Below are 25,819 nucleotides of genomic sequence, written 5' to 3'. Positions count from 1 at the left end.
GGATTAGCTCTTTAACATCCTCAAACAAATTAGTAACAAGAATCATAAATTCATGGATGATAGATAGTCCACTTTCCTGTTTCCCTAGAAGTAAAGGCAGTTATTGGTTAAAAAATAAGTTTCAGCCCTGAAAATGGCAATGAAGCCGTTAGTTGCTCCCTGCCCCCATCTGTTTAACAAAAAATAAGCCCAACCTCTTCAAACTCTCTAACACACCCCTGGAGTTCTGGTAACATAGTAACAGCTTGAGAACCCTCCCCTCATCTCATGTTCCCTGGCCTGACATGGGCTGAGAAGAGGCAAGCATGGACTCTTGGAGGCTGGACTAGTGGAGCCAAACTCTGGGCCACTTCCTGTGAAGCTGGGAAGGCTTCAGGCCCAGCACTGATCTCTCGGCCTGTCTTCTCAGCAAGACTCCTCCCTAGGAGGACGTGATACAGCTTCCCGAGGTGTCTGAGGACGCTGTGTTGTGTGTCACTGGAGGGACAGCCTGGGCTGACAGAATCAGAACAGCGGACAGCAGAGGTTTTGGAACTGGAAATGAGTCACATCACGGTGTCAGAGTTCAACCAGGTCTTAAAAAGGAAGTCATGAAACTGGTGACAGGGAATCTTAGAGATGTCATTTGTTGAATTAGAAAATTCTGCTGCTGATAGTCAGTAAGCATTTATTAAGTGCCTACTATGTACCAGGCACTGTGCTAAGCGCTGGGGATACAAAGAGAGGAAAAAGACAGTCTCTGTCCCCTGGGAGCTCACCATCTGATGGGGGAAACAACATGCAACTGTGTACAAACAAGCTGGATGAGCAGGAGATGACTGAGGGAAGGCACTGGAATGAAGAGCTGGGGAGGCTTCCTGTAGAATACTTACTGATCTTTCTTTTGTTTTTCTAGAGTGTAAGCTTAAATAGACCAGTCATTCCAACTGAGTTTGGGGCCAAGGTTCCTACCAACATCCGCCAACGTTATCTTAATCTTTTTATTGATGAGTGCCTGAAGTTTTGTCCATCACCCCAAGAAGCTTATGACAAGGTCTGTATCCATATTATTTTGCTATGCTGTGAAGTTGGGGGGCTGACAGTGGTCTGACTTGCTACAACCTGTGTGTCTTGGCTAAGTGTTTGACACCCCCCACCCCCTTCTCTGTTCTCTACAGAGTGGATTACGAGCCACCTGTTGATCTTGAAGCTTTGCTTGGTGGATCTCCACACTGGCTTCTGCTGCTCTGCACCTCATCTTGTGTTTATCTCCCTCTGTCATTGGCCAGGTTTCCCAGGAGGGAGGTGATAGAGGAAAGATCCCAGTCTATTTGTCCTGTACTTTGAGTTAGTCAAATAAAGATTTGTAGAGGTGGAAGGACCCTTAGTGCTCATCATGATGATCTATAGGAGGGGAGTATCAAGTGCTCAGATCAGAAGACTTGCATGAGAGTCTTCTGGCCTTGGCTCTGTATTAGCAGTTGGATCTTGGCCTGATCATTTCCTGCTGAGCCTCACGAAGTCCCTCTAAGTAAGGGGGTTTCACTAAATGACCCCTGCATTTCCTTCTAGCTCTAATATCCTATGATCTGATCAGTCCTGAATCAGTCAAAGATGAGCAGAGAGGAAGGACCAGGTCAGTTTGTTGTAGAGAAGAATTAGGCTCTTGGTTCAGTATCTGACCCTGCAGAAGAATATTAATGAAATGAGTCTGCACACATTCATGCTTCTTTGAGGCAGTCTGATGCAGGGGACAGAGATCGGACTGGAGTTAGGGGGACCTGGGTTTAGATCTTGTCCTTTCATGTCTGCAAAACGGAGATAACAGCAATACCTCCCTCCCAGGATGGTTGGTAAAGATCAAATGACATAATGTAGGTAAAGAGCCTGGTAAACCTTAAGGTCCTCTGTAAATTTTGGTTATTATAATTGTGAATATTTTTATTATTGCTGACCATCTCACATTACATCTGAGGAAACTGAGCACAAGTTAAGATAATTGCCCAAGGGCACCTGACAAGTTTAGGCTCTTGTTGATGTACTTAAAAGGGATGCCTGCAGCAGTTGTAGGCAGCCATTTGAAGACTTCTGATCTGCTGCTGCTGCCCCTCATTCTGCAGGATAAGAAACATGTCTGCTGAGCAGCCGTCACATGCCCAAGGTCACATAGATAGCTGCTGTTGGCATCAGCTCCTCTTTTACTCCCTAATCCCAGTGTTCTCAAGGTTTCATGTCCTTGTCTCCTCTTCCTTGCCTGAGCTTCCATGGCTTGCTCTCATTCAGATTTTAGGGAAATTAGGGGTTTCTGCTGCTTCTTCACTCTGTAGGACCCCCATTCCAGAAAACCCACAGATCTGTAGAACTGAGAGGCATGCCATAGGAGAAGAATGATCTGCTCAGAAATACATTTCTTTCTTTCTTTCTTTCTTTTTTAATGAGGCAGTTGGGGTTAAGTGACTTGCCCAGTGTCACACAGCTAGTATGTGTAAAGAGTCTGAGGTCAGATTTGAACTCAGTTCCTCCTGAATCCAGGGCCCGTGCTCTATCCACTGCGCCACCTAGCTGCCCCCAATTATGCATTTCTGCCCTTAACCTCCCAGGCTCTATCCACTCCAGGAAGTGAGGAAACTTCCATCCCACAAATAACATTCTCATGTGAAAATACCAATCCTAATTTAGTCCTTGATGTTAAACTTATTCAGTCCAATTGCATTGTGTTCTTTGTCTTAGCTTCAACCTTTCCCCTGCATCCCTCTACCTAACCCTAGAAAGCTGAGATTAAATCTCAGCAACACATGTTTTCTTCCCAGGCTTTATCTGAGGAGAAGGTGGCCTATGAACGGAGTTCAAGCAAGAATATCTACCTGAATGTGGCTGTCAATACTCTAAAGAAGCTAAGGAGTTTAGGACCTGGTTCTGTACAATGCGTAAACAGTAAGTATGGCTGTAGTAGCAAATCCTTTCCTTTTCTGATTTTTAAATCTAATTGATGCTGTTCCCTAGAGGGCCATAGTTCTAACCACAGTAGCTATCTGGAAGCCATCTGAAAATTCTGAAAGAAAGCATAGTAGGTCTTTGAGCAGCTTCCATGCTCCAAGTCTTACGCTTTTCCCAGGAATACCCATTAGGTTCTCTCTGAGCTCATTGAAGCTTTCTTTGAACACGGTTCTAACAGACAAAGGTCTCTGTTGTTTAAACCCACAGCATAGAAGAAAGGTCATGGAAGGTCATTGCTAGAAAAAGCAGCAAGAAGTGACTGGAATGACAGAAAAAAATAACTAGCAAAAACAGGCTTAGGTAGGCCTTTCCTTGGGGAGTCAAGCATCCTCAGGCTCAGAATCATGGGAATTAGAAGGAACTGTGGAGACCAGCCAGTCTACCCTCTTTTTCTTTTTCTTTTTTTTTTGGGGGGGGGGGCTGGGCAATTGGGGTTAAGTGACTTGCCCAGGGTCACACAGCCAGTAAGTGTTAAGTGTCTGAGGCCGGATTTGAACTCAGGTCCTCCTGAATCCAGGGCCGGTGCTCCATCCACTGTGCCACCTAGCTGCCCCTACCCTCTTTTTCTAGAGGAGGAAATAGTAGCTTGGAGAGATGGTGGCTTTTCCTGGGCATGCAGGGCAAGGTTTAGAATCCAAACCCAGTGCTTTTCCCTGACACTTCTTTCAGTATTGTGGCAGACAGCCTCCCAGGCTTCACTGTGACTGTATTCCAGGAGGTACAGTAGTAGGTGTTCATGGGATGATCAGTTGGAATCCTCAAGAAAAAGATTGTTTTTTCCAACATTACTTATTATGAAAAGCAAGGAAATGGATAATCTGTTTCAGAAAGATTTCTATCCAAAATGATTATAAAAATTATCATAACAGTTTTGGCATTTAGAGGAGGCAAACCAGTTATGGATGCCTGGGATGCCAACACTATGCTAAACAGATGAGATTTTAGCCCTAGGTGAGCTGAGTGGGTGGGAAAGAGGTCAGGACTTTGGGGGAGATGCGACAGCTGCTTTGCCATGTTAGTCACTCTAGGGCTTAGCACTAAAAGGACTAGGGCCCTCAAGTGTCATTGTACTTTGAAATAAAAGTTTTCATTCTCTTATACTTTTGTTCTTTGCTTTTGACACTGCATCAATTAAGGCAGCTTGCTCTTTTGAGGTAGTCTTATAAATTTGGTCCTGCCTGTGCCTTGTTGAGGTGGGTAGAATGGTGGAGGGAGAGCTGCATTTGGAATTAGAGGGCCTGGCTTTGAATCCTGGCTCTGCTACTTATTCAGCACTGGGTTGCAGTGGAACTTCTGTTGGCTTCCCTAGGGAAGACCAGCTGGGAAATAGTACAGTAAGACTGTATTTGATAAATAACTAAGTGATAGGGAAACAGCAGTGGTGATGAGGAGCAAGATAACAGCTGACATTTCTCATTACCTCACTATTTGTTTAACTATTTACAAATCACTTTATATTCTTTATCTCATTTAGGGCAACAACCTTGTAAGGGAGGTAGTACATACATTCCCAGATCAGAGAGAAGATATCACTTAAGCCTTGGTAACCCATCCAGTCAGTGTCGGGAGTTGGCATCTGGATTCTTCTGACTGCAAATCCAGTTCTCTTTCCATCATGTCACAACTGCCTCTCAGTCATAGAACAAATTAGTAGATCATGGGCTAATTATAGGGTAAAGATAGTAAATGCTGGGAGAGGGTGATGGTAGAAGAAGAAGAGAAATGGGCTGCCTGGGGCCTGATGTATCAACGTCTTTCACCAAGATAATGAAATTTATGATGTTCTTGGAACATCCAGTTACATAGATTCATAATGTTACAGATGGGAGGTCCTTTGGAATACATTCAGAGCTGAGAAGGATCTTATCACGTAGAATGTCGTAGCTGGGAGGGCCCTCAGTGTCAGGAATGAGAGGGCACTTGTATACATAGAATTTAATCCATCCTGCTTATTTTATAGCTAGAGAGACTTGGGCCCAGAGATGGGAAGGAACGGTGCCAAGGTCACCCATCTTGGGCCTGCGGAATTACCTTTCAGTATTCATTCTACTATTATGTGGCTCCCTAGCTAATTGGGGATGAGACTCTCTGAAACCTGAACGTGGAAGCAACAGGTCCAAATGACATCTGTGCCAAAGAAATGTGCCTCCTTTCCCTCTCATCCAGTAATTGTGGCCTTTCCACTAAACATCAGTCCTTTGTGGGAAGGGAGGGGGGAGCCATGATGGAAATATAAACCAAGTAGTTTCTTCTTTGACAACATTGTATTGGCTACTTTAGGGAGTGGATACAGAGAGGAAAAGACCAGGTTACTTTAGTGGCCTTCATCTTATCTGAAATGGAAATAGGCTCCATTCCCAAAGCGTGATGCTTTCTCCTTCATTCCCTCTTATTCCTTTTCAAAGCTCCTGTTTTTAAAAGGTAAAGGGCCACTAATGGAGGAACTTTTGAATGTCTTCAAAGCGCTAGAGTGGCCTTTAAGGCATATTTCTGTTTCACACATTAAGCCTCCAAGAAGAAAAAAGGGAAGAGGGTTAAGACATTTCATTATTGGCTCTCAAGAGGGTACATTAAGCAATCAATTTGTGCTGTTCTCCTAATTTTCTTGATCTCATCTTCCTTACCCCCCTCCATCTCCATTATCTTTGCAACCATTACTCAGAAAGAACTTGGGAAGGTTAGCTTTAGAATGGCTGCCAGTTAATGATTGCTACAGAGTACCTGTAAACCATTAGATAATGTGTTAAATCTGTTCCCCAGTGAGGGCCTCCACAGTCCTTACTTTCTAGTCCTTCCCTTCAGTTTGAAAGCCTGGCCTGCAGGGATCTTTCAAGGGTGAAGAGAATGAAGTGGGCTCTAAAGAGGCACCACCTGGAACCTCTGGCTAATGGAACTTAGGACTGCCACAGAGCCCCAGAAGGGCTTGGTCTGACTCTGACTCTAGGCACACACCTTTGCTGTTCTGGCTCTTGGTGGGGCTAAAGGGTTTACTTGTGCGGGGAGCTCAGTTCTCCTATCAGCCCTCCTTAATTTCCCTTTTTTGGACTCCCAAGTGAGAGCACTAAAAATCAGTAGAGCTGGCTGACAGAGGGAAAAGGTGGATCGAAAGAGCCCTTTCTTTTCGAATAAAAAAAACTGAGACCTAAAGAAGGTATCATGGTGGGTTGGGGTGGAACTGTGTCTAAGACCCTGGTCTTCTCATATCCAGTCCAGATCTTCCACAGTCCACACAGGTGAGAATGAATGACAAGGGATTGTTCTAGAGCAGGGGTCAGCAACAGCCCATTAGGAGCTCTTCTGGGGGAAGAAGCAGCAAAGAATTGGGGGCAGGGGAAGAGAGTTAGGGAGGGAAGAGAAAAAAAGGAGGGAAGGGTCTGCATTTCTCCAAGTAGTGGAGAACAACCATCAGGGATTAGCCGATTCCCCTTCCTTCCCCACTCCTTCCACTTAATTCAATAAGAGTTTGGAGCTGTTACCATGTGCCAGGCACTAGGGTGGAGGGAGCCATAAAAATGAGAGAATTTCTACCTACCAGGTCTTTAGTCTAATTAGGTGAAACAAGCTCTCTCTACACACACACACACACACACACACACACACACACACTCTCTCTCTCTCTCTCTCTCTCTCTCTCTCTCTCTCTCTCTCTCACTCTCTCTACTGTGAGTTGGAGTCATTGGAAACCTTCACAGAGACAATAGGCCCATATTGTTTTAGATATTGTGGCAGAGACACATTTGACAACCTCCCTGCTACCAAGGAGCTTACCATGTAATTAGGGAGTTGCAGTCATTGTACATGAAAAGATAAAATTTGGCACTTTGGTTGCTCTGTTAAGTACACAGTGACAGAGAACTTTTAGGGGGAAGACCTAGCTGTGGGCTTTGCTCAGGAATGGCTTCCCAGAGGAGGTGGGGTGAGCTAGACCTCAAACTTCAGGGAACATGTGGAGAGAAGGTGGGAACAGGATGGGAACAGATGTTCCAGGAGTGACGGGGACCCAGATGTGCCAAAGCTCACCATTTTCTTTTCTTGGTCCTTCCTTCCCATTTGGGTTTAGTCCTGCCCGCTGGGCGTGACTCCCCCAATGGTGAGAGTAATAGATCCGGTTGTTCCTCCTGCCCCCCTGCAGAGAACAGCAATCGGAAGGTGGTATCTCACGAAGCTGTGCTGGGGGGGAAGCTGGCCACAAAAACAAGCTTTACACTGAATCGATCGGGTAACCTCAGAGCAGAAGATTTGACAGGTGAGAACCTTGTTTCTGCATGTTCATGCCTTTAAAATGTCTAGGCTTGTGTATGGCAGAGAGGAAAGGGTAGGAGGGTGAGAATGGATGACTGCCCTTAGCTTTCCACTTAGAAATTTTGCCATTCATGCTAGAATTTTAGACTATCAGTGGTAGAAGGGACCTTAGGACCTAGAATGTCAGCTGGAAGGGACTTGGGATCATCTAGTCCAACTGCCTTATTATACATTATTATACTTGAAACTAACGTCCAAGTAAAACAATGGCAAAGAGGCAACTAGAACATTTTCCTCTTTATTTCTAATCCTGGGATTTTTTCCTTGCTACATCCTTTGCTACCTCTCTTCATTTGTAACAGGCTAGATCTGCCAAAGAGACTTCTTGGTGTAGGAACCCAGGGAAGACAGACTCTTACTTTGGTGTGCAAATCAGAGAAGGGCTCGGAGGCCCTCCTCCTTGCCTAGCCTCCCACCTTCGCCCCCCTCCCCCCCTACCTCCCATTCTGTGATCCTATTGTGATGTTATCCCAGGCCCTCTCCCCTGTCTGCAGTGGTTCCAAAAGAGATTGAAAATAAGTGGCTCAGGCATTGTCTCTCTAACCATCCCTTTCTTTTCAAGACTCATCTCTGGCTGGTGTTTATGAACCCCCATCATAGATGTTATATACCCATTTGGCTCAGGTGGCCTTTCACTGATGTGGGTCACAAAGTACCTCCCCCTCCCTGGTTGCCATCTTGGAGAGATGTTTTCATTGGTCATGAGCTGGTGGGTAGAGACCAGGTGGAAAAGCCAGAGATGGTTTAGTGCACCCCATCCCTGTTACAGGAGAGACAGCACTAAGCTTCATCTCTAGTGAGGCAGTTCTCAAACTTCTCAGGACCCCTTACATCTTTTTTTTTTTTTTGGCCGGGTAATGAGGGTTAAGTGACTTGCCCAGGGTCACACAGCTAGTAAGTGTCAAGTGTCTGAGGCTGGCTTTGAACTCAGGTCCTCCTGAATCCAGGGCTAGTGCTTCATCCACTGCACCACCTAGCTACCCCCAACCCCATACATTCTTAAAAATTACTGAGGAGCCCCCAAGGAGCTTTTGTTTGTGACTCTATTCACTGATATTTACCATGTTAGGAATTAAAATGTCTTAGGAGACCCCCTGAAAGGAGCTCAGTGCCCCCTGACCATATTTTGAAAAGCACTACTCTGGTGGATTGGTGGAAAAAACTTATGTCAGGAACACTTTCAAGCAATGAGTGTTATTGTGACCTTCATTGGCCCTAGGAGCTGCCTTGTACCGAAGATTGAAGGACTACATTCTAACAGAGGACCAACTGAAAGAGAATGGCTACCCTCTGCCCCACCCTGAAAAACCTGGCCGAGCCGTGGTCTTCACCACCGAAGAGAAGAAAACCACAGACTGTAAGTTGTTCCCTTTATACCAGCTCCCATTTCTAGTGCTCTAAGGCAGATCAAATGCTCTCCTCCACAGCCCTGTGATGTGGGTATAACACAAATATTGTTCTCCCCATTTAATAGATGAGGCTCCTGATTGACCAAGATCAAATTAGTAAGGGTCAGATCTAAGACTTGAACACAAGTCACCTAACTCCCAGGCCCAGTTTTCTCTTGACTATACCATTCTGCCTGTCTTGTCACCTTTAGTCCCTGTCTTATTGGTTTCATCCAGTGTTTAGTTGAGATCTGGGCCTCTGAGCTTATAGATCTGTCTTCAGGTGCATTGTGGGTATATAATGGAATTCAGCAAAATGCAGCATCCTCCACTACCTCACAGCTCACAACGAGGCAAGGCTTTTTGTACTTTCCAATCACATTAGTAATGATTAATACAACCCATATAACTTTGGCTAATCCACATTCCCAGTGGGCAGGCTGGATTTAAATTCCCCCTCTTCTTGGTGTTCTTTACTGAAAAGAGATGCTGATTATCCCGTCCTAGCTGAGCACTGTGTCCAAGGTCACTGAGAGAGGGGAGGCTTGCAGGAGAAGGCAAAACCCCACTTGCAGTGTTGCCTTGAGCCCTTTGTGCAGGGTTATATTGCACCTACGATGCCAGATGTCCAGCAGCAGTGGTGCAGTGGAGCTAGGTGGATCGATACCCAGCAGGCAGCTGTTGCCTCATTGACTTTCCATGTAGAAGAGCTGGCTCTCTCTTTCTCCCACTTGGCAGTGCAACCCTGGTAGGTAGCTTTATTTCCATACCCCCTTTTAACTCTCCTCCAAAGGAAGCAGACACTTTGGTGCTGTCGCCTTAGTGATGGATTCCCTGCCTGTGGCTTAGGAAGGTTTAGCTAATGTGTATCTGCTCCAGACCTTTAGAGGCAAGGAAGGTCCCTGGGTGCTGTGTGGTTGAGGGGAGACTTTCTGGGCGGAGTCTTAAATTGGACTTTGCAAGGAGAGTTGGGTTTGGCTTGACAAAGGGGAGCAGGGCAGACATTCTAGGTGGGCAAAGCAGTGGATGAAAAGGTGGAGAGGAGTAGATGACAAGGAGACAAGTCCACCTGGAGCCATTTGGGCCATCATGGGTAAGAGTGGGAGGAAAACTTGAGTAAGAGGGGAGCTGGTTCATGGAGGACCTTGACTACTTTAATCCCTGTGCTAAAACTTAAGGAAACCTGAGATATTAGGAGATGGACAGTCACTGGGTATCATCCTCCATAGCTCCAGGGCCCCCACCATAAACACACAAGTTGATCGTTCCAGTTGACCAGATGCCATAACCCCAGTGCCCTAGATCCAGTGTAGTTATTTTGTAAATACTTCTCCTTGGCCAAGTAGGTGCCATCTTCATCGAGGCTGTCTCCTCTTAATAGGTTTGGCCATGGGAATGCAAGTTGTCTTTAGTGCCGAGTCATTGGTGGTTTGCTTGTAGAGCAGCACAGGGGTAGAGACACAAGGGATAAGAGTAAGAAAAGGCAATTTCCACTAAGAACTGAGCCTTTTCTCTCCCAGCTAATCGAGCTGCCGCTTCTGTCTGTCAGCCCCATTTCCCTTGCCGCACCATTGCCCTGGAGCCCTTTGGAGGCCAAAACTCTACCAGAAGCCCTATTGCTTTTGTCACGCGGATTACTTCCAATACATCAATAACTTCCTAAGTGAACCAGAATGTGCTGGGAAGAGTTTGAAGCACTCTTTGATTACATTGAAATCACTAACTCTATGAAAATACCGATGTTCTTCAGACTTTGTTGCCAGAGTGTCATCTCCTTTCTTCATGTTAACATTGTGTAGCATGGAATGTGGAAGTAGTGTTCCATTAGTTGCAAGGATGAGGGAAATCACTGGTATTTGGCTATAGATGGGAGCCCGCTTTTTTTCCCTGGCTGACTTTTCCTCTCTGCTCCCAGAAGCACCATGTTCCCTCCTACCTTTGGGCTTTTGCTCCTCCTGTGCTCTGCTGAAATGGTCTTCTCTGTTCTTCTCTGCCTTTGGAAGCCTTTTTCTTCCTCCCCCATGAAACCTTCTCTGAGTACTCCAGCCTTTGGTTCATGTTTCTGAATCAGAGGTTTAGACTAGATTTACAGAGCCTAGAAAGGGGTGGTTTAGAAAAATGGCCCTCCCATCCTATTCCTGGCATCAGGCTGTAGAAGTAATACTTCCTGTAGGACCCTGCTTCAATTGGACTTTAAAGTCCTCACTCCTCAGTGGCCTTGTTTCTTTAGGTCCCTTTCTAATTATTGCAGCTGTTTAATCCTTCTGAGACTTACAGCCCCCTGTGTGATCTGTGTAAAGGGTCTTCATTTGGATAATTGAGTGGTGAGTTTAGGGATCCTATAAATTTGATAAATGCGGTACTCTTAGGTGACAGCTCTCTTACTCTATTACAAGCTCACTGTAGGAAAGGGTCTGAAGTGCTTTCAGGCTCGCACTGGCTGCTGGTGCCTGCCTGGGATTTGCACCCTTAGCATGGAACAAGTAGGCCCAGCCTGGTGCCACTTTCACTGTAATGACTGGGGGTAAACTGTTCAGACAAGATAAGCTGTTATAATACTGGAGAGAAGCAACAGGTTGGGGAGGGGTTGTGGAGCAAGGTCAGTTTTCTTAGAGATGCTGAGCCAACTTTGGGAGTGCAGTGTAACCACTACATACTCATCCCTTCAAGTGCTTCTCTAGGTCTTGGGGCACATGTTGGAAATCTGGTCACCCCCAACATCGCACCACTCCTTGCCCTTTCCAGTGTCAGAGGAGTACAGAGTTTGACATGAGTACACCTTTCTTTGACTATTCCTTGTCTCTTTCCCTCTTAGTCGTTATTTGCACTCCTCATTAAATAAATCTCTGTTGTGGCTTCATCTTACTCCCTCTATAACTTCATTCTTTTTTCTTTGTGTCCTTTGTTGTCCCCCAGCCCCTGTCCCTAGAAATTTCCTTAGCCCTTTAGGAAAAGAACTCTCGGGACTCCACTTGGGCCTCCATGGGCCTCTCCTCCTTCTGCCATGATGGGGAAGTGGTAGGATTGGTAAGAGGACTCGGCCAGGCGGGCCCTCTTTCTTCTCTGCCCCATCTGGTCTCTCCTCTCTTTGCAGCATCCTGCCGAATTTGCTGTCGCTGTGGCACTGAGTACCTAGTCTCGCCCACCGGCAATTGTATCCGGAAGGAGGAGTGCTGCCATCACTGGGGGAGGCTTCGTCGACAGAGAGGTTTGTGCCTTACTCTGGTTCTGATGGTGGCTTGGTTAAGGAGTAGGTCAGAGGGTAGAAAGCATGACCACACGTGGGAGATTTGCCTTCTTCATGATGGGACATGCCTGCCTGTCCTCAAGAGAAAAACAGCCTTCCCTGCACAGAGGAGCTTAGAACTGGTCTGCCTTTTACAGGTGACATGGGTATGGAGCTGCAGTTTCATAGAGCATCCACAAGGTGGAGCCACATCACCCCAAACCGCAGAGAAACCTAGGTTTCCAGAGATGGCAAAAGCCTTTAAAAGTGCTGTCACACACACGGGCTGCAACGCTCCCAAGTTTGGCCTGAACCAGATTAAAGTGTCAATGGGAAATATTTAACAAGATAAATAAAAACACAGTAGAACATAGGTAACATACCATTTTAAAGCCAAGTCAATATGTGGCCCACAGGCATCTTTATATACTGTTTAGGGACCCCTGTTTCTATTTTAATTTAACACCACTAATCTAGTAAACCCCTTCATTTTATGGAGGAGAAAACAGAGGCCCAGAGAGGGTCTTTCCTGAGAAACAGAATTGCAACTGGTCTGTGATGTTGCTGAGTAGGGGGTACTCCTTGAAACTGGAGCCTCTCCCTAGAGGAGCCATTTGCTTCTAAAAGCCAAGGGCTTGGTCTGTGTGCTGGTGCTGGTGCCCTTAGGAGGTACTTAGAGCAAGGCAAGATGCCCCCAAAGAACCTACTTTTGTCAGTGACAAGTGTGCTCATCCTTTTGGTAGAGGTTAGCCAAAATAGTACTCTTGACCCAACTATCATTGTGCAGCTTTTGCCAGGCCTCTTAAATATAATAGAAACCCTATTGAACTAGAAGTCGTGGGGCCTAACATGAAGTGCAACTTTGGATAAATCCCTTCTCCTTTCTGAGCTTCAGTATCTTTGCCAAGAAAACAAAGAGGTTGGGCTACTTCTAGGGTCCCTATATATGTGATCCTCCTAGGGTAGACTTGTCTTCTGCTGGATTTAAGAATGGCAACAACAGACTATGAGGAACTGTCTTCAAGCCATGCTCCTCATCTTCTGAAGCTCAACTTGATTCATAGTGTGTAACGGTGGTGATGATCACCCGACAGATGAAAGCATTAATCTGCAAAGACGTCACCATTGGCTTTGGTTCTCTTCCTTGTAATTAAATCGGTCCCTACTAATTGGCTCTAAACTCTGGCAGCCATCAATTTAGTGAGGTTCCCTTGACCTACAGTGCCTTGCTATGAGCCAAGGGGGCATCCCCTTATAGCATAGAAGTGGGTATGGCTAGCAACCTTCTCTGCTGAAGCTGCTTGCCATGGAGTAGGGCTCCAGAGAGCCACAATATTTGAGGCCTGGATTGTCACCTTCCTTCTTGTCATACCTGCCCCTGAATGCCACCTACTGCTCCCCTTGGGATGGCTTTCCTGAGAAGACCTTCCTGCCTGACCATGTTTTCTTGCTTTCTTTCCTCTTGACTGTTTTAGTGGCTGGTGGATGGGAGACCCAGTATAGTTGCTGTTCAGGAGCTGTTGGTTCTGTTGGGTGTCAGGTTGCTAAGGTAAGTGCTAGTGGGCAGCTAGATGGTGCAGATCACCGGCCCTGGAGTCAAGAGGACCTGAATTCAAATTTGGCCTTAGATACTTGACCACTTATTAGCTGTGTGACCTTGGGCAAATCACTTAACCCTGATTACCTCACACACAAAAAAAGAAAAGAAAAAAAGGTAAGTGCTAAACAGGGCTGGGTCTCCTGGGTTTAGGGTTTTTCCCTTCCATCAGGCATTACTAGCCCTGATTGTCTAGAAGATCATAGATCCTAGGATTTTAGAGCTGAGGGGAAGCTCATCAAATGTCAGAGGTGGGAGGGATCTTGAGCCTGGAGAAGAGCCCAGGCTTGGAAGTGGGGGCAGAATTGCTCAGATACTTGGGGGGGCTCCTAGTTGAAAGAGGACTTGTTCTGCTTGGCCTCAGAAGGCAGCCCTGGGAGCTGGGGGAAGTTACACACCAAGATTTCAGTTAGATCTGAGAAAAAAACTTCAGCATCACAAGAGCTGTACCAAAGTGGAAGGAGCTGCCTTGGTGGGTGGTGGGTTTTCTTTCCTTTGAAAATTGTTGGGGGGAATTCTGTTCAGGTACTTGTAGGCAAGATGATGTCAGTGGTCCCTCCAGCTCCAAGACACTGTTGTTCTGTGCCTGTCATTACAGAGAAACATTTTACAAAGAAGGCAAGCCAGTGAGCTGACTTTGATTCCTGGGAAAACCCAGAATGTTGAGTTTAGAATAATAACACTATGAGTGTCTCAATGATAGTGTCTTCCTTGAGGGGTTGGGAACCTAATGAATTAGACTTTTTTATCTTAGCTTGGTAGGTACAAAAAATCTTTATTGGAAGCCAGAAGACCTGGACTCTAGACCTGGTTGTGTTACTAGCTAGTTGCATGACAATACTCAAGTCGTTCACTAGTGCTGTGCCTTAGTTTCCCTACTTTAAAAATAGGAAAAAAAAATCAGTGTGCTATGAGACTAGTCTGAGATATGAGAGTATTTGGATAAGGTAATAAATGTCCTTGGAACTCATATGCCAGGACCTCTTGGAAGAGTCCTGGGAAGGAAGATATACCTCTGAATCCTTATAGAATCCTGTCTTCCATTTAGGAAGAGCCTGGGAGAAGCCAAAGTCTGTTATAAATGAGGACATCAGTTGAGAAATTCCAGTGTCAATCTTTATTGAAATCCTCTTAGACCCTTTTAGGGGGAGAGTAGAGATAGCCACTGGGACTTTGGGCATTTCAACCTCCTTAACAGTAGACTATTTCCTCACCTCCAAAAATGTGATTTCTTTGGAGTCATCATGTCTTAAAAAGGAACATAAGATGGGGCAGCTAGGCGGCACAGTGGATAAAGCACTGGCCCTGGATTCAGGAGGACCTGAGTTCAAATCTGGCCTCAGACACTTGACACTAGCTGTGTGACCCTGGGCAAGTCACTTAACCCTCATTGCCTTGCTCCCCCCCCCAAAAAAAAATAAAAGGAACACAAGATGTTAGAGCTGCAAGATCATTTAGAAGAGATCTGTCTGATCCTCTCATTCTCTCATGAGGGTGTATAGAAAACTGCTTGCCTAAGGTCATGCAGGGATAGCAGCAGAGCCTCTGTTGGATGCCCTGTTGTCCCCCTGCATCTATCCCAGTGGTAATGGGAGAAGTCTGTTAGGCTTTTCCCACATGTTTGCAGCAGAGGGTGGAGAGGAGCCAGGCCAGCTCTCCCCTCCAGAGCCTGTTGATTAAGAGCAGTAGCAGAACCCTGTTCTGGTGTAGCTTTCCAGGACCACTCCTTCCATGGTCCCTACAAGAGCCCAGATCTAGGTGGTAGGAGACTATCATGGCTGGAAAGGGATTGGGGACAGCTGGGAAGAAGCTGATGTGTAGTGACTTGAGCTACCCTGGTCCCAGCATTGTTTCCTGCTCTGAGAGTCATTTATCCTTCAGTGCCTATTGATTTTTCATTTTGTGGTTTTGGTGGGTCTAAGTCCTCATAAGACCCATTTACCCAGAGGCCCAGGACCAGAGAGCACTTACCACAGAGAGCTAGAATCGCCACACTCCAGGGGCCTTTAGAGAACATCTGATTTCTAACCGAGGAAATAGGCCCAAAGAGCAAAGGGGGCTTGCGAAGGTCACAGGTGAGAGGGTAGGAGGGGCAGGTTTCTAGTCTGTGGCTCTCCCTATAAATTACGGACCCCTAGGAAAGGTTTAGAAACAGCCTCTTGACGGAGCTCTTCGGTACGAAATGAACAGAGGGGGGCGCTTCACTCACCCCATGTGGAGGAATTTTATTTCCCCTTTCCTCTTAAGACTCAAGCACCCTCGGGACAGAATTCGAGGCTTTTGGCTTCCTGTCACTTGTTTTTGTGTGGTTTCTCAATTGTCAGAACAGATTATGGGTTTCCTCCTCGTTTTGTGCTAGCTCATATGCCGGCTGGGACACTGAAAGGATAATTATTGTTTAACTCAGTGCCCTACCTGCTCTGGGAGCCAGACCTTTTTACTGCATAAGATTCCAGTGATCCATGTGTGGTACCCACCCTCTGCTTTTATCAATTGACAAGGTCAGTGTAGTTTTTGCAACATATCTCACAGTGGTGATCTAGCTTAGAACCAGGGAGAATAGCTACCATGAAGCCAGGGTGTGGCAGGTTGGGGGCAGAGAGCTGTTGGGTGGTGGTGTTGTGGTTGGCCAGGTGGCCCTTGTGTTGGGGTCCAGATTATTGGTGGACCCTGGCACTTTGTGGGTTACTTTGCTGGTGGACAAATGAAATGCACAGGGTTTGCTTCAAAGAAATCAAAGCAATACAACTGAATCAGGGTTTTGGAGGTCTCTTCATGCAAACTTCCCATCTTAAAAGAGGAAAAAATAGGGTCTAAGAAAAGGAAGGACTTCCTTAAGTGAGCAGCAGAGTGGAGATGAAGGCCCAGGCCACCTGACTCTAAATGCTTTACATGGCAAACCCTTCCAGGGAGGTAGCTGTGGGAAGGAGGCACAAGAGTAACACCTGCGTGCTGCACTGAGGAGAGCAGAGCAGAGCAGAGCAGTCAGGGGCCTGGCGCCCAGCTCTGCCAAGCACTCCTGTGATCAAGCTGGAAACCGTCTTCACTTTCAGGGCCTTCACTTCCTGTTTGTCTCTAGGTCCCTCTTAGCACCAGCGATCTGGATTGGGGGGTGGCTCATATGTTGTTATATGCAATGCTGAGTACTGACAGATGATGAGAGGATGAACACTAACAAGGGATGAACTGCATGCTCTAGATGAGACAGAAACAGAATGGATTCAAGGAGGCCAGGGAATTCCAAGAGGACGTGAGGCCTGAGTTCTGCCTTGAAGGATGGGTGGGATGTGGAGAGATGCAGTGATTCTCCAAAAAAAAAAATTGTCTTGTCTTCTTTGGTATGAAGAATCAAGACACAACAGGGAGAGCCAAGAGATGTGCACATGTGATTGCAAACATAAGTTCAAGTAATTGGTGGCACACCCTTTTATAGGTGAAAGGGTGGAGTTGGGGGAAGGACAGTGTAAACAGAAGCCAGAACAGACTTTAGACGGACATTTCTGTGCTCTGAACAAGGTGTGAAGATGTCCTCCCACTGGGCATTACTAAGTACCAGAGGCCATCCTGCTGTGGAGACTGTAAAAGTGGTCTCTCACCTTCATGTGGACCATCATGGAGGGGTAATCCCTGCCTGCAGAGCCCTGTCCTGGTGTAGCTTTCAGGGTCACTCCTTCCATGGTCCCTGGATGACCTTGGATCTAGGTGGTAGAAGAATCCATCATGGCTGGAATTGGGGATAGGGCACAGCTGGGGAGGCGCAAACGGATTGTAATGACTTGAGTTCACCTGGACAACAGCGTTGTTTGCAGGCTCTGAGAATAGGCCCTCCATTTGTCCTTCAGTGCATATAGATTTTTCATTTCATGGTTTTGGTGGGTTCAGTCCTCATAAGACCCATGTGCCACCACTTTGCTTCCCACTGCATTTCCCCGTGGTCATTCTCTAGGCTGGGTGGAGAGACAACCTATTCCATTTTAGGATAATTCTAATTGTTAATTTTCAAGGCTCCCTCTCCATCTCCCTGATTCCTTCAGGGAATCTTTCAGTTGGGATGACCTCCAGCCCCCTTCCCTGTCCTGGTCATGTTCTCCTGGATATTCCCAGTTGGTCAGTTTCCTATCTAAAATGTATTTCAGACAGAATATTCCAGATGGGGGCTGACCAGGGTGTAGGAGAGCAAAATTATTGTCTCCTGGACAATATCACAAAATAGACCTGGGTCCTACAGATGGGAATTTTTGGTATTAAAAGTATTCATAGTGGGGCATCTAGGTGGGCACAGTGGATAGAGCACCGGGCCCTGGAGTCAGGAGGACCTGAGTTCAAATGTGGCCTCAGACACTTAACACTTACTAGCTGTGTGACCCTGGGCAAGTCACTTGGCCCCAATTGCCTCATTTAAAAAAAAAAAAAGTATTCATAGTTCTAAAAAAAAAAATCACCCATTTAACTATGTCCTGTGCTGCATACTTGGCAGCTGTCTAATTTGCCTATTTCTAGTTCCAGCCTCTGCATGATGATTTGTGGCCCTAGGGGAAAATATTAGCTGTTGTGCTCCCTTGAATATGCCCAATTTAGTCTGATCTTGGAAGCAGAGTGGATCCCAGTCTGTACTAGGATGGGAGATTTCCTGGGATACCCATTGCTGTGGGCTTTGACCTGAATTCAAATCCAGCTCTTACTCACTTATCCACTTATCACTATGTGACTCTGAACAAGTCACTTAACCCCTCTGGGCATTTCTTCCTGTGTAAAGTGAAGGGCTTTGACTAGAGAGGTCTCAGAACCCCATTCCCAGCTCTACTATGATTTTGTGATTCACATGACTGAAACTTTTGGGGGAGGGGATAAATAAGAAGGCTTTACAGAAGATGCCTTTCCCCCCACCTCATTCAAGCAGTTCTACCACGTCCACAGACAGCATTGTTTTTGGTTGTGGAATAAGAGTTAGTCATGCAGATCATATCGTTGTTGATCACCAACAAGCATTCACTTGTTTGGTCATCCTTTAGAAAGTATTATGGGTAAAAAAGTTATTGAGCCATGCCCAGCGTGGGCTTCTCGTGTTACCCACATTTTTGGGGCCAGCCCCAGGCAGGCATCCAAGGATCAGGCTTCTGCATCTGCTTGAAGAGCCAGCCAGGCTGTAGAGCCGCTTCACTTCCTGAAGACTGGGTCTTTACTGAACTAAAATGATGGTTTTCAGGTGGTGCAGTGGCATGTAAGTCATTCAGTCCACACGCACTTATGAGGGACCTGTTATCTTCCAGGAGGCCCGGAGTAGGACAAAAGTAAATTAGAGGCCCTGTACTGACTGAGCTTGCCGTCTAGCATCTGTATAGGGATTGTTCCACTGGTGGTGGGAACAACTGGTGAGTAAACTTCCTCCACTAAGCGAATCTGGAAGAGCCGCCCCAGGCCCTTACTCTGAAGAGGGCTATGTCTAATGTGGGACTCTGAGCCATGCTGCCCCCCTCCACATAAGTTCACACAGAATCAATACAGAGGTATTAGGGAGTGGGGCAGGGGTGGGGGGTGTGAGGAAGGGCTTTATGTGGAAGATGAGGCATCCAATTAGATAGAGGTGAGGGGGTGGAGCAGAAATATTCCAGGCATGAGGAAAGGGGGGGGGTGTTATTACGTGTGTGTGTGTGTGTGTGTGTAGTTACAAGTTCACATAGACATATGGTATACCAGGCACTGAGCTAGGTTCTCACTGAGTATTATAATCCATTGTACAAGTATCAATGAGGGGGCAGCTAGGTGGTGCAGTGGATAGAGCACCGGCCCTGGATTCAGGAGGACCTGAGTTCAAATCCGGCCTCAGACACTTAACAATTACTAGCTGTGTGACCCTGGGCAAGTCACTTAACCCCAATTGGCCCCCCCCCACACACACACACACAGAGCCAACACAGGTAATGTCACTCTGTGGTTTTCTGGGTCAGTATGTAGTCCTTATGTAGTTGGGGGGCCCCATTTCTACTTGATTTTGACCCTGATGCCTTAGAGTGTAGGACTCTAAATGTCCAGCTGGAAGGGCTCTAAGGGACCATTTGTCTGTTCCTCATTAGGCCCTAGGGAACGCGCCCCAGCTGATGTCAAGTTGTGTGACTTATTTGTAGACCCTTGACTTTTTTTGTTTTGTTTTTTTTTTTAGTAAGGCAATTGGGGTTAAGTGACTTGCCCAAGGTCACACAGCTAGTTAAGTGTCTGAGGCCGGATTTGAACTCAGGTACTCCTGACTCCAGGGCCGGTGCTCTATCCACTGCGCCACCTAGCTGCCCCAACCCTTGACTTTGAACAGCCTTTTCCAGAAGAAAGGTCTGTATGGCCGGGATCATGTTCTTTTTTCATCTTTGTGTCTCTGTCTCCCTTATAGCAACCATGTTCAAGATGGCCGCAAAGACAACCTTGAAGGGTTCGTGAATACCTTGAAAAGCTTCCCTCTACAGATGGCTATCCAGGAAGATACGCCCTTGACTGTGAGATGGTAAGGCCTTGGGTGTGTGGCTGGCGTTGCCCTACCCCAGTAGCTGTCAGCACTGTGCTCTGCCCAGGTTTCCTTGGTGAAGCCCGTGTCACCTGGCGTATCCTTCACACAGAGCTCCGTGGTTTCTGGCCCTCTGTAGGCTTCAGCCAGCCCTGGGATAATAGGAGGAGTGGCGACTGCCTGGGGGTAGGTGGGGGGGGGGGTCAGCTTTCTTTCTGCTAAGTTGCCATGAAGCCCCTGAATGTTTCAGGATAAAGAAAAGCCAAGGAGCAGTGAGCAGTAGTTAATTTAAAACTAAAATGATTTGGGGTGATACTATGCAGCGCCAAAATTTATTACTACTGACTTCAGAACTTTTGGAGTTGTTCATTTCAGACCTTTCTGTTCTTCTTATCCTTCCTCTCCTTTCTCTCTTGCCTCTTCTTTCCTCTTTTTTCCTATAGACATCTCACCCTCTGTATTTCTTTCCTTACTGTCTCTGGCCACCCCCACATTCTAGTTTTCCTTAACTTTGGCATTAAAGTTGATTGTTTCTATTAAACAAAGTTATGTTTCTTCATCTCCAGTGACAGTGATCAGAATTCAAAATATCAATATTTTCCCTCAGGTTTACTGGCTTCTTTTGAAGGATAGGGTTTGATTTTAGGTCTGAAATTCCCTCTACTTCTGAGGTCAAAGCCCTTTGATTTGTTGCCTTTACGTTGTGTGTAACCCTCACTTTATTCCAATTTTGGGTCATAATGTCTTTCCATAGAAAATAGTTTCTCTCACCCCTGCTTTAAACTTTGGCTGACATAATCCATCAATGAGAAACTGTGCCCATTTTTGCTTTATCTTAAAATACGAGTGGTTCAGGGCAGCTAGGTGGCGTAGTGGATAAAGCGCTGGCCCTGGATTCAGGAGGACCGAGTTCAAATCTGGCCTCAGACACTTGACACTTACTAGCTGTGTGACCTTGGGCAAGTCACTTAACCCTCATTGCCCACAAAAACAAAACAAACAAACAAAAACGAGTGTTCAGGATGTGTTCTGGGAAGCCCCTATAATGATTCCCTTTCCTTGGATTAAGGAAAAGGCTTTCTTGGGATTGGGGTAATTTTGGAGCAAAGGGGAGGGAGAGGCCTTGCTCTGTCTCTAAGCTTTTGCACTGAAGAGGGTCTCATTATAAAGTCTGGTGAGAGCCTGGATCATAGGAAGTTGTTTATACACCTGTATGAAATGAGTCATCACATCTGAACCCTTCTTTCTTTGTGTGTTTTGCTTCCTTTTTAGTGTTACACCAAACAAGGGCTGGAGCTAACAAGAATAACTGTGATCAACTCTGATCTCAAAGTTGTCTATGACACTTTCGTGAAACCAGACAACAAAGTGGTGGATTATAACACCAGGTAAGGGAGGACTTCTGCTTGCTGGGGCCCCTCTGGGTGAGCCCAGCAGCTCTTTTCAGCGGGGCTCTGTGCACGGACAGGCTTGGGCTCTTCTCGCTTGATTGAGTTTTTGCCCTTCGGAATTCTCTGCCAGCTTCCCTGATGGGGAGCTATGGGTCTCTTTGAGGGCTGTACAAGCCTTTTCCTTGCTGGGGTGAAGGGCGTAGCTGTGTCCGGTGGCGTTCTCTGTGCAGGTGAAGTCGGTCTTGATGCCCTCTAGGAGCCTCTTCCTGCTCTGGTTCATGGAAGTTTGCTGAGATCCATTCCTTTCAAGGACTGATGACCTCTGTGCTTGCTTCTGTTTCTTCCTGTAGGTTTTCTGGGGTGACAGAAGAAGATCTGCAGAACGCGTGTATAACCCTTCGGGATGTCCAGGCAGTATTGTTGAACATGTTCAGTTCAGACACCATCTTGATAGGACACAGCTTAGAAAGTGACTTATTTGCTCTCAAGGTAGGAGTCTGCCCCTCACTTCCTCTCCCCACCCTACCCTATGCACCCCACCCACAGCAACTGCTTGGATTGATTTATAAAGGGAAAGACCAGTGACTGAGCCCCAGCTACTGTCTTTATTCATGTGGAGGCTCTTTGGAGAGAGGATTAGGTATTCCTCCTTTGAGAGGAGGAGGACATTTCACCTGGAGAGCAGAAGAACAACAGGACTCAGGGCATGATCACTGCCTTCAACAGCAGCTGCAAGGCCATAGGTAGAGGGAATAGACTTGTTCTGTGTAGCTGCACAGACTGGAGCCAGGGCCCAGCGAAAGGGCAGACTTATTAGGTGGCTAACTTCAGCTCAGTAACAAGTGCCTAAGGAGCAGTACTGTTGGATCCCCAGGGCATGGCTTGGGCTACCCGGGGAGGTGGTCGGGTCCTCCCCTCAGGGACGGATGCTCACCTGACAAGGACACTTGCCTGAGACAGGTCAGCCCCCAGGATTCTCTGGGAATGAAGCTAGAGACCAGGCCAGGAGAACCCCAGGGAAGCTGAGGCTCCCTTTCACTCTAGGCTCCCCAGGGATTGGTCCTGCTGGAACTCTACCCGTTTGCAAAGTTACCATAGCCAGACTGCAAAACCTGCAAGGAGATTGATCTCCATCTCCTCTAGTCAGGAGCGGAAGCCCTGGCCTGTTGTTAAGGAATTCAGCCCTTTGTCTTTTCCCCTGCCTCAGAACCAAGCTTTGGGTCCAGGTGGACCTCTGGGGGGTGTGTGTGAGTCTGGAAAGGTAGGCTGGGACCAGGTTGCAAACAGAATTCCTCTTTAATCCTGGAGGTAATAGAGAACCATGGGAGTTTGTTGAGCAGAGGGATGACATAGAGTGGAGCTCTAGGAAAATCCCTCTGGCAGCTGTGTGGCAGATGGATGGGAGAGGGGAAGGGACTTGAGGCCAGGAGCTCTGTTAGGCTATTACGGTCATCCAGGCCAGAAGTCATGAGGCCCAGGCCTGAGGTGATGTCTGTGAATAAGAGAAGGGGAACAGGTGAGAGGCGTGGTTGGGACAAGGAGGTTGGCAACTGGGCCGGGCCAGTCTAGGGGGCCCTAGGTGACTGGAAGGAGGAGGGAACCCTGAACCACAAAGGGAAGTTTAGAAGAGGAGTGGGGCTTAGAGGGGAAAAAAGAATTTTGATCTGGACATACTGGATCCTGAGCATGCCGATCACAGGTGATGGCACTCCTGGGCTCAGGAGGGAGACCAGATTGGGTGGTGAGCCATCCTAAAGAGAGGAGGCAGCTGACTATGAAGGGAGGCCAGGCACACACTGCTAAGCCACATTTGCAAAAGCGTTTTTGAAAACCTGTAAGGAGGTCAGCTAACTCTGACTTCAGACTCAGGTCTGAGCCGCGGTTCTTCTGTAAAAGGAGGGTAATGGTCCTCCTCGTGATTTGTTGTGAGGACAGCTCTGCAGAGTTGCCAAGGGATTGATGTCACCCCTGCACACCCATGGCATAGTAGGAAAAAAGCTCCAGATTTGGAGACAGAAGTGCCGTATTCACAGCCTGGTCCTGCTGCTTCTTCCCAATGTACCTTTGTTACTTAATGTTCCTGGGCTTCAGTTTGCTTATTGCTACATTGTCGGGGTTGGACTAGATCATCTCTAAGGCCCCTTCCTGTTTCATGTCCGTTAGCCTCCTCATAGGACCTCTCAGGTATTGTGAGGAGCCCCTAAAGCACTTTAGAAATGGGATTTTGGCCCTTTCCTCTTTTCCACCTGTCCCCCCACTAGTTTGTCCTCTGTTCCCATTGGAGTGATTGCAGTGCTTCCCTCCTCCCCCAGCCGTGGCTTCATGGTTACCTGTGTCAAATCTTCAGACTGTTAGCTCAAAGCTCCAGTCAGCCACCTGGGTAGAGTGATGCACTGGGGGTTAAGACATGCAAGTCTCACCTGGTATAAACAAACAGAAAAAGGCAAACTAATGCTTTGCCTTCTAAAGACCCTGACTTCAGGAAGCTAACAGTCTGTCCCTAGTTAGCTCTGTAGTTGGCACCTGGTCCAGTTTATCTTGGTTTAATGCCTCCCACCCTTGAGGAAAAGGAACAGTGGAATGCTTGTGTGTGCGGTGGTTGTGATGTGTTTTTTTTCAAAGTTCTTTCAGCTCTTACTAAAGAGCTCACCCCCTGCTGCTGTTGGAGGTTCTGTGTGAAGTGTGGGCATCATTAAGGAGGGCGGGTTTCTGAGGAGAGGCAGTAGTTGACAAAGAACAGGCCTCTCTGGGTAGCTGGGGCCTGTGTCCTTGGGCTCCTCAAGTTGGCTCCTTCAGGAACTGGTTTGGTGGGAGCTTTTGCCTGGTGTGTTATTTCAGAAGGGCTTGTGGGAGATGCCTCATTGGTACGGGCTGACTCAGGTGAATGGGACTAAATCTCTAGATAGGGAATAGAGCCTGAGACCCAGCTTGGCTCTAAACCATAGTGGAAGCCCGCACACGATCACTTAGGAACTTCCTTTATCCTCCCTCTTTCCTTTAGCTGATTCATACTACAGTAGTGGACACATCGGTGGTCTTCCCTCACCGCCTCGGGCTCCCCTACAAGAGGGCACTGCGGACGCTGATGGCCGACTACCTCAAGCGTATTATCCAGGACAATGGTGAGGCGTCCCCCTGTGCCATCCTTGCCTGCCTGCAGAACCAGCAGAGCAGCATGGTCCCTTCATGGGAGGGCTCCTCCTCTGAAGTCAGAGGACTAGGGCTCAGCTCTTGATTCTAGGACATGTGTGATGTGGAGCAAAGCATTTAGCCTTCCTGGGGAGGACTTAGTTTCCCCATCTGTAAAATCAGACCCTTTCTTCCACTTCTAAGTCACACTCCTTTTGGTGAATAGCTGAGAGCTAGTTTGGGGGACATGAGGTCCTGGGGCTGTCATGAGCACTGCTGAGGATGGGATCTGGGCTAGACCCTGGCCAGGTTTCTTCTCGCCCTGGGCTTCATTTGGGATCAGACTGGGTGATCTCCTTGTGCATCCCGGCCCTGAAAACCCATCTTCCCTCTCCCCACAGTGGAAGGCCATGATTCAAGTGAAGATGCCAGCTCTTGCATGGAACTGATGATCTGGAAGATCAAAGAAGACGCAAAAGTCAAACGATGACTCCTCTCTCCGTCCCCCCTTTCCCTTCCTCCCTAACCCTCTCTATCTCAGTCCCCTCCATCACCACCTCAGCCCCCTCACTTCCTCCAAAGCAGTGCAATAAATCCTCAGAGTTAACACTGTTCACCTTGCAAACAAGAGCCTCCCCGGCCCCTCCCCAGCCCCACTCCTCCCCTCCCTGCCCCCGCTCCTCCCTTAGCCCCCGCCCAGCAGCATGCATTACCCTGGCGTGGCTGTGCACTCTGGGGCACTCATGGAATCTAGAGACTTGTGCCAGCTCAGCCCAAGGGGCCGGGCTCCCTGGCCCCTGCACCTCTTGTCTCCATCAGACGAGCATTTCTGATTCTTGCCTTTCCGGTCCCACAAGGTCATGTTGAGCTGCACACCCAGAACTAGGTCCTAATTCTCTGCCCCAGAGGCAGTTTGATCAGGTCTGCAAAGTACTGTTTCTTTTTACATGACGTTAAGGGTGGGTGGGCTGGGTGGGCAGGGGAGGGTGTGTATAGTTACTGGGGTTATTTAGGAGGGGGGAATAGGGCTATTATTTTTTATTATTATTTTTATCATTTTTAATTTAAACCTGAAGAATTGCACAGCATCTGTCTGCCTGCCTGCCGCTGCAAGGATCTGGTGCTGCGCCACCCTTGGGGCTGGTGGATGGTTGGAAGAGAATCTGACAGGGCCCTGTCCAGCTCCTGAGGGAAAGAGCGGGATACCAGCAGGATGACGTTTCCTAGAGGGCACAGGTCATATTCCCTTGAAGCCAACATCGAGTGAGGCAGCTCTCCATGATGCTACCCCCTAGCCACTGTCCTTGGGGGAAAGGA

General features: G+C 47.4%; 1 protein-coding gene across 1 annotated transcript in view; it reads left to right on the top strand.

Moving 5' to 3' along the window:
• The window catches only part of REXO1 (RNA exonuclease 1 homolog), a 115,918-nt gene extending 90,459 nt beyond the window's left edge, over positions 1-25,459 (top strand). The window contains 12 exon segments of the mRNA XM_044004192.1: positions 896-1,033; positions 2,790-2,913; positions 7,109-7,222; positions 8,498-8,635; positions 11,761-11,874; positions 13,368-13,441; positions 19,873-19,921; positions 19,924-19,982; positions 21,255-21,370; positions 21,724-21,862; positions 24,375-24,495; positions 24,904-25,459. Coding sequence (XP_043860127.1) covers positions 896-1,033; positions 2,790-2,913; positions 7,109-7,222; positions 8,498-8,635; positions 11,761-11,874; positions 13,368-13,441; positions 19,873-19,921; positions 19,924-19,982; positions 21,255-21,370; positions 21,724-21,862; positions 24,375-24,495; positions 24,904-24,992 — 1,275 coding nt within the window. The 3' untranslated portion in view covers positions 24,993-25,459.
• Positions 25,460-25,819: the final 360 nt, after the last annotated feature.

This window comes from Dromiciops gliroides, chromosome 1 (genome assembly GCF_019393635.1).
Source record: "Dromiciops gliroides isolate mDroGli1 chromosome 1, mDroGli1.pri, whole genome shotgun sequence".
Taxonomy (NCBI): Eukaryota; Metazoa; Chordata; class Mammalia; order Microbiotheria; family Microbiotheriidae; genus Dromiciops; species Dromiciops gliroides.
The sequence above is the reverse complement of the archived record's forward strand: the minus strand, read 5'-3'. Positions and strand labels throughout refer to the sequence as shown.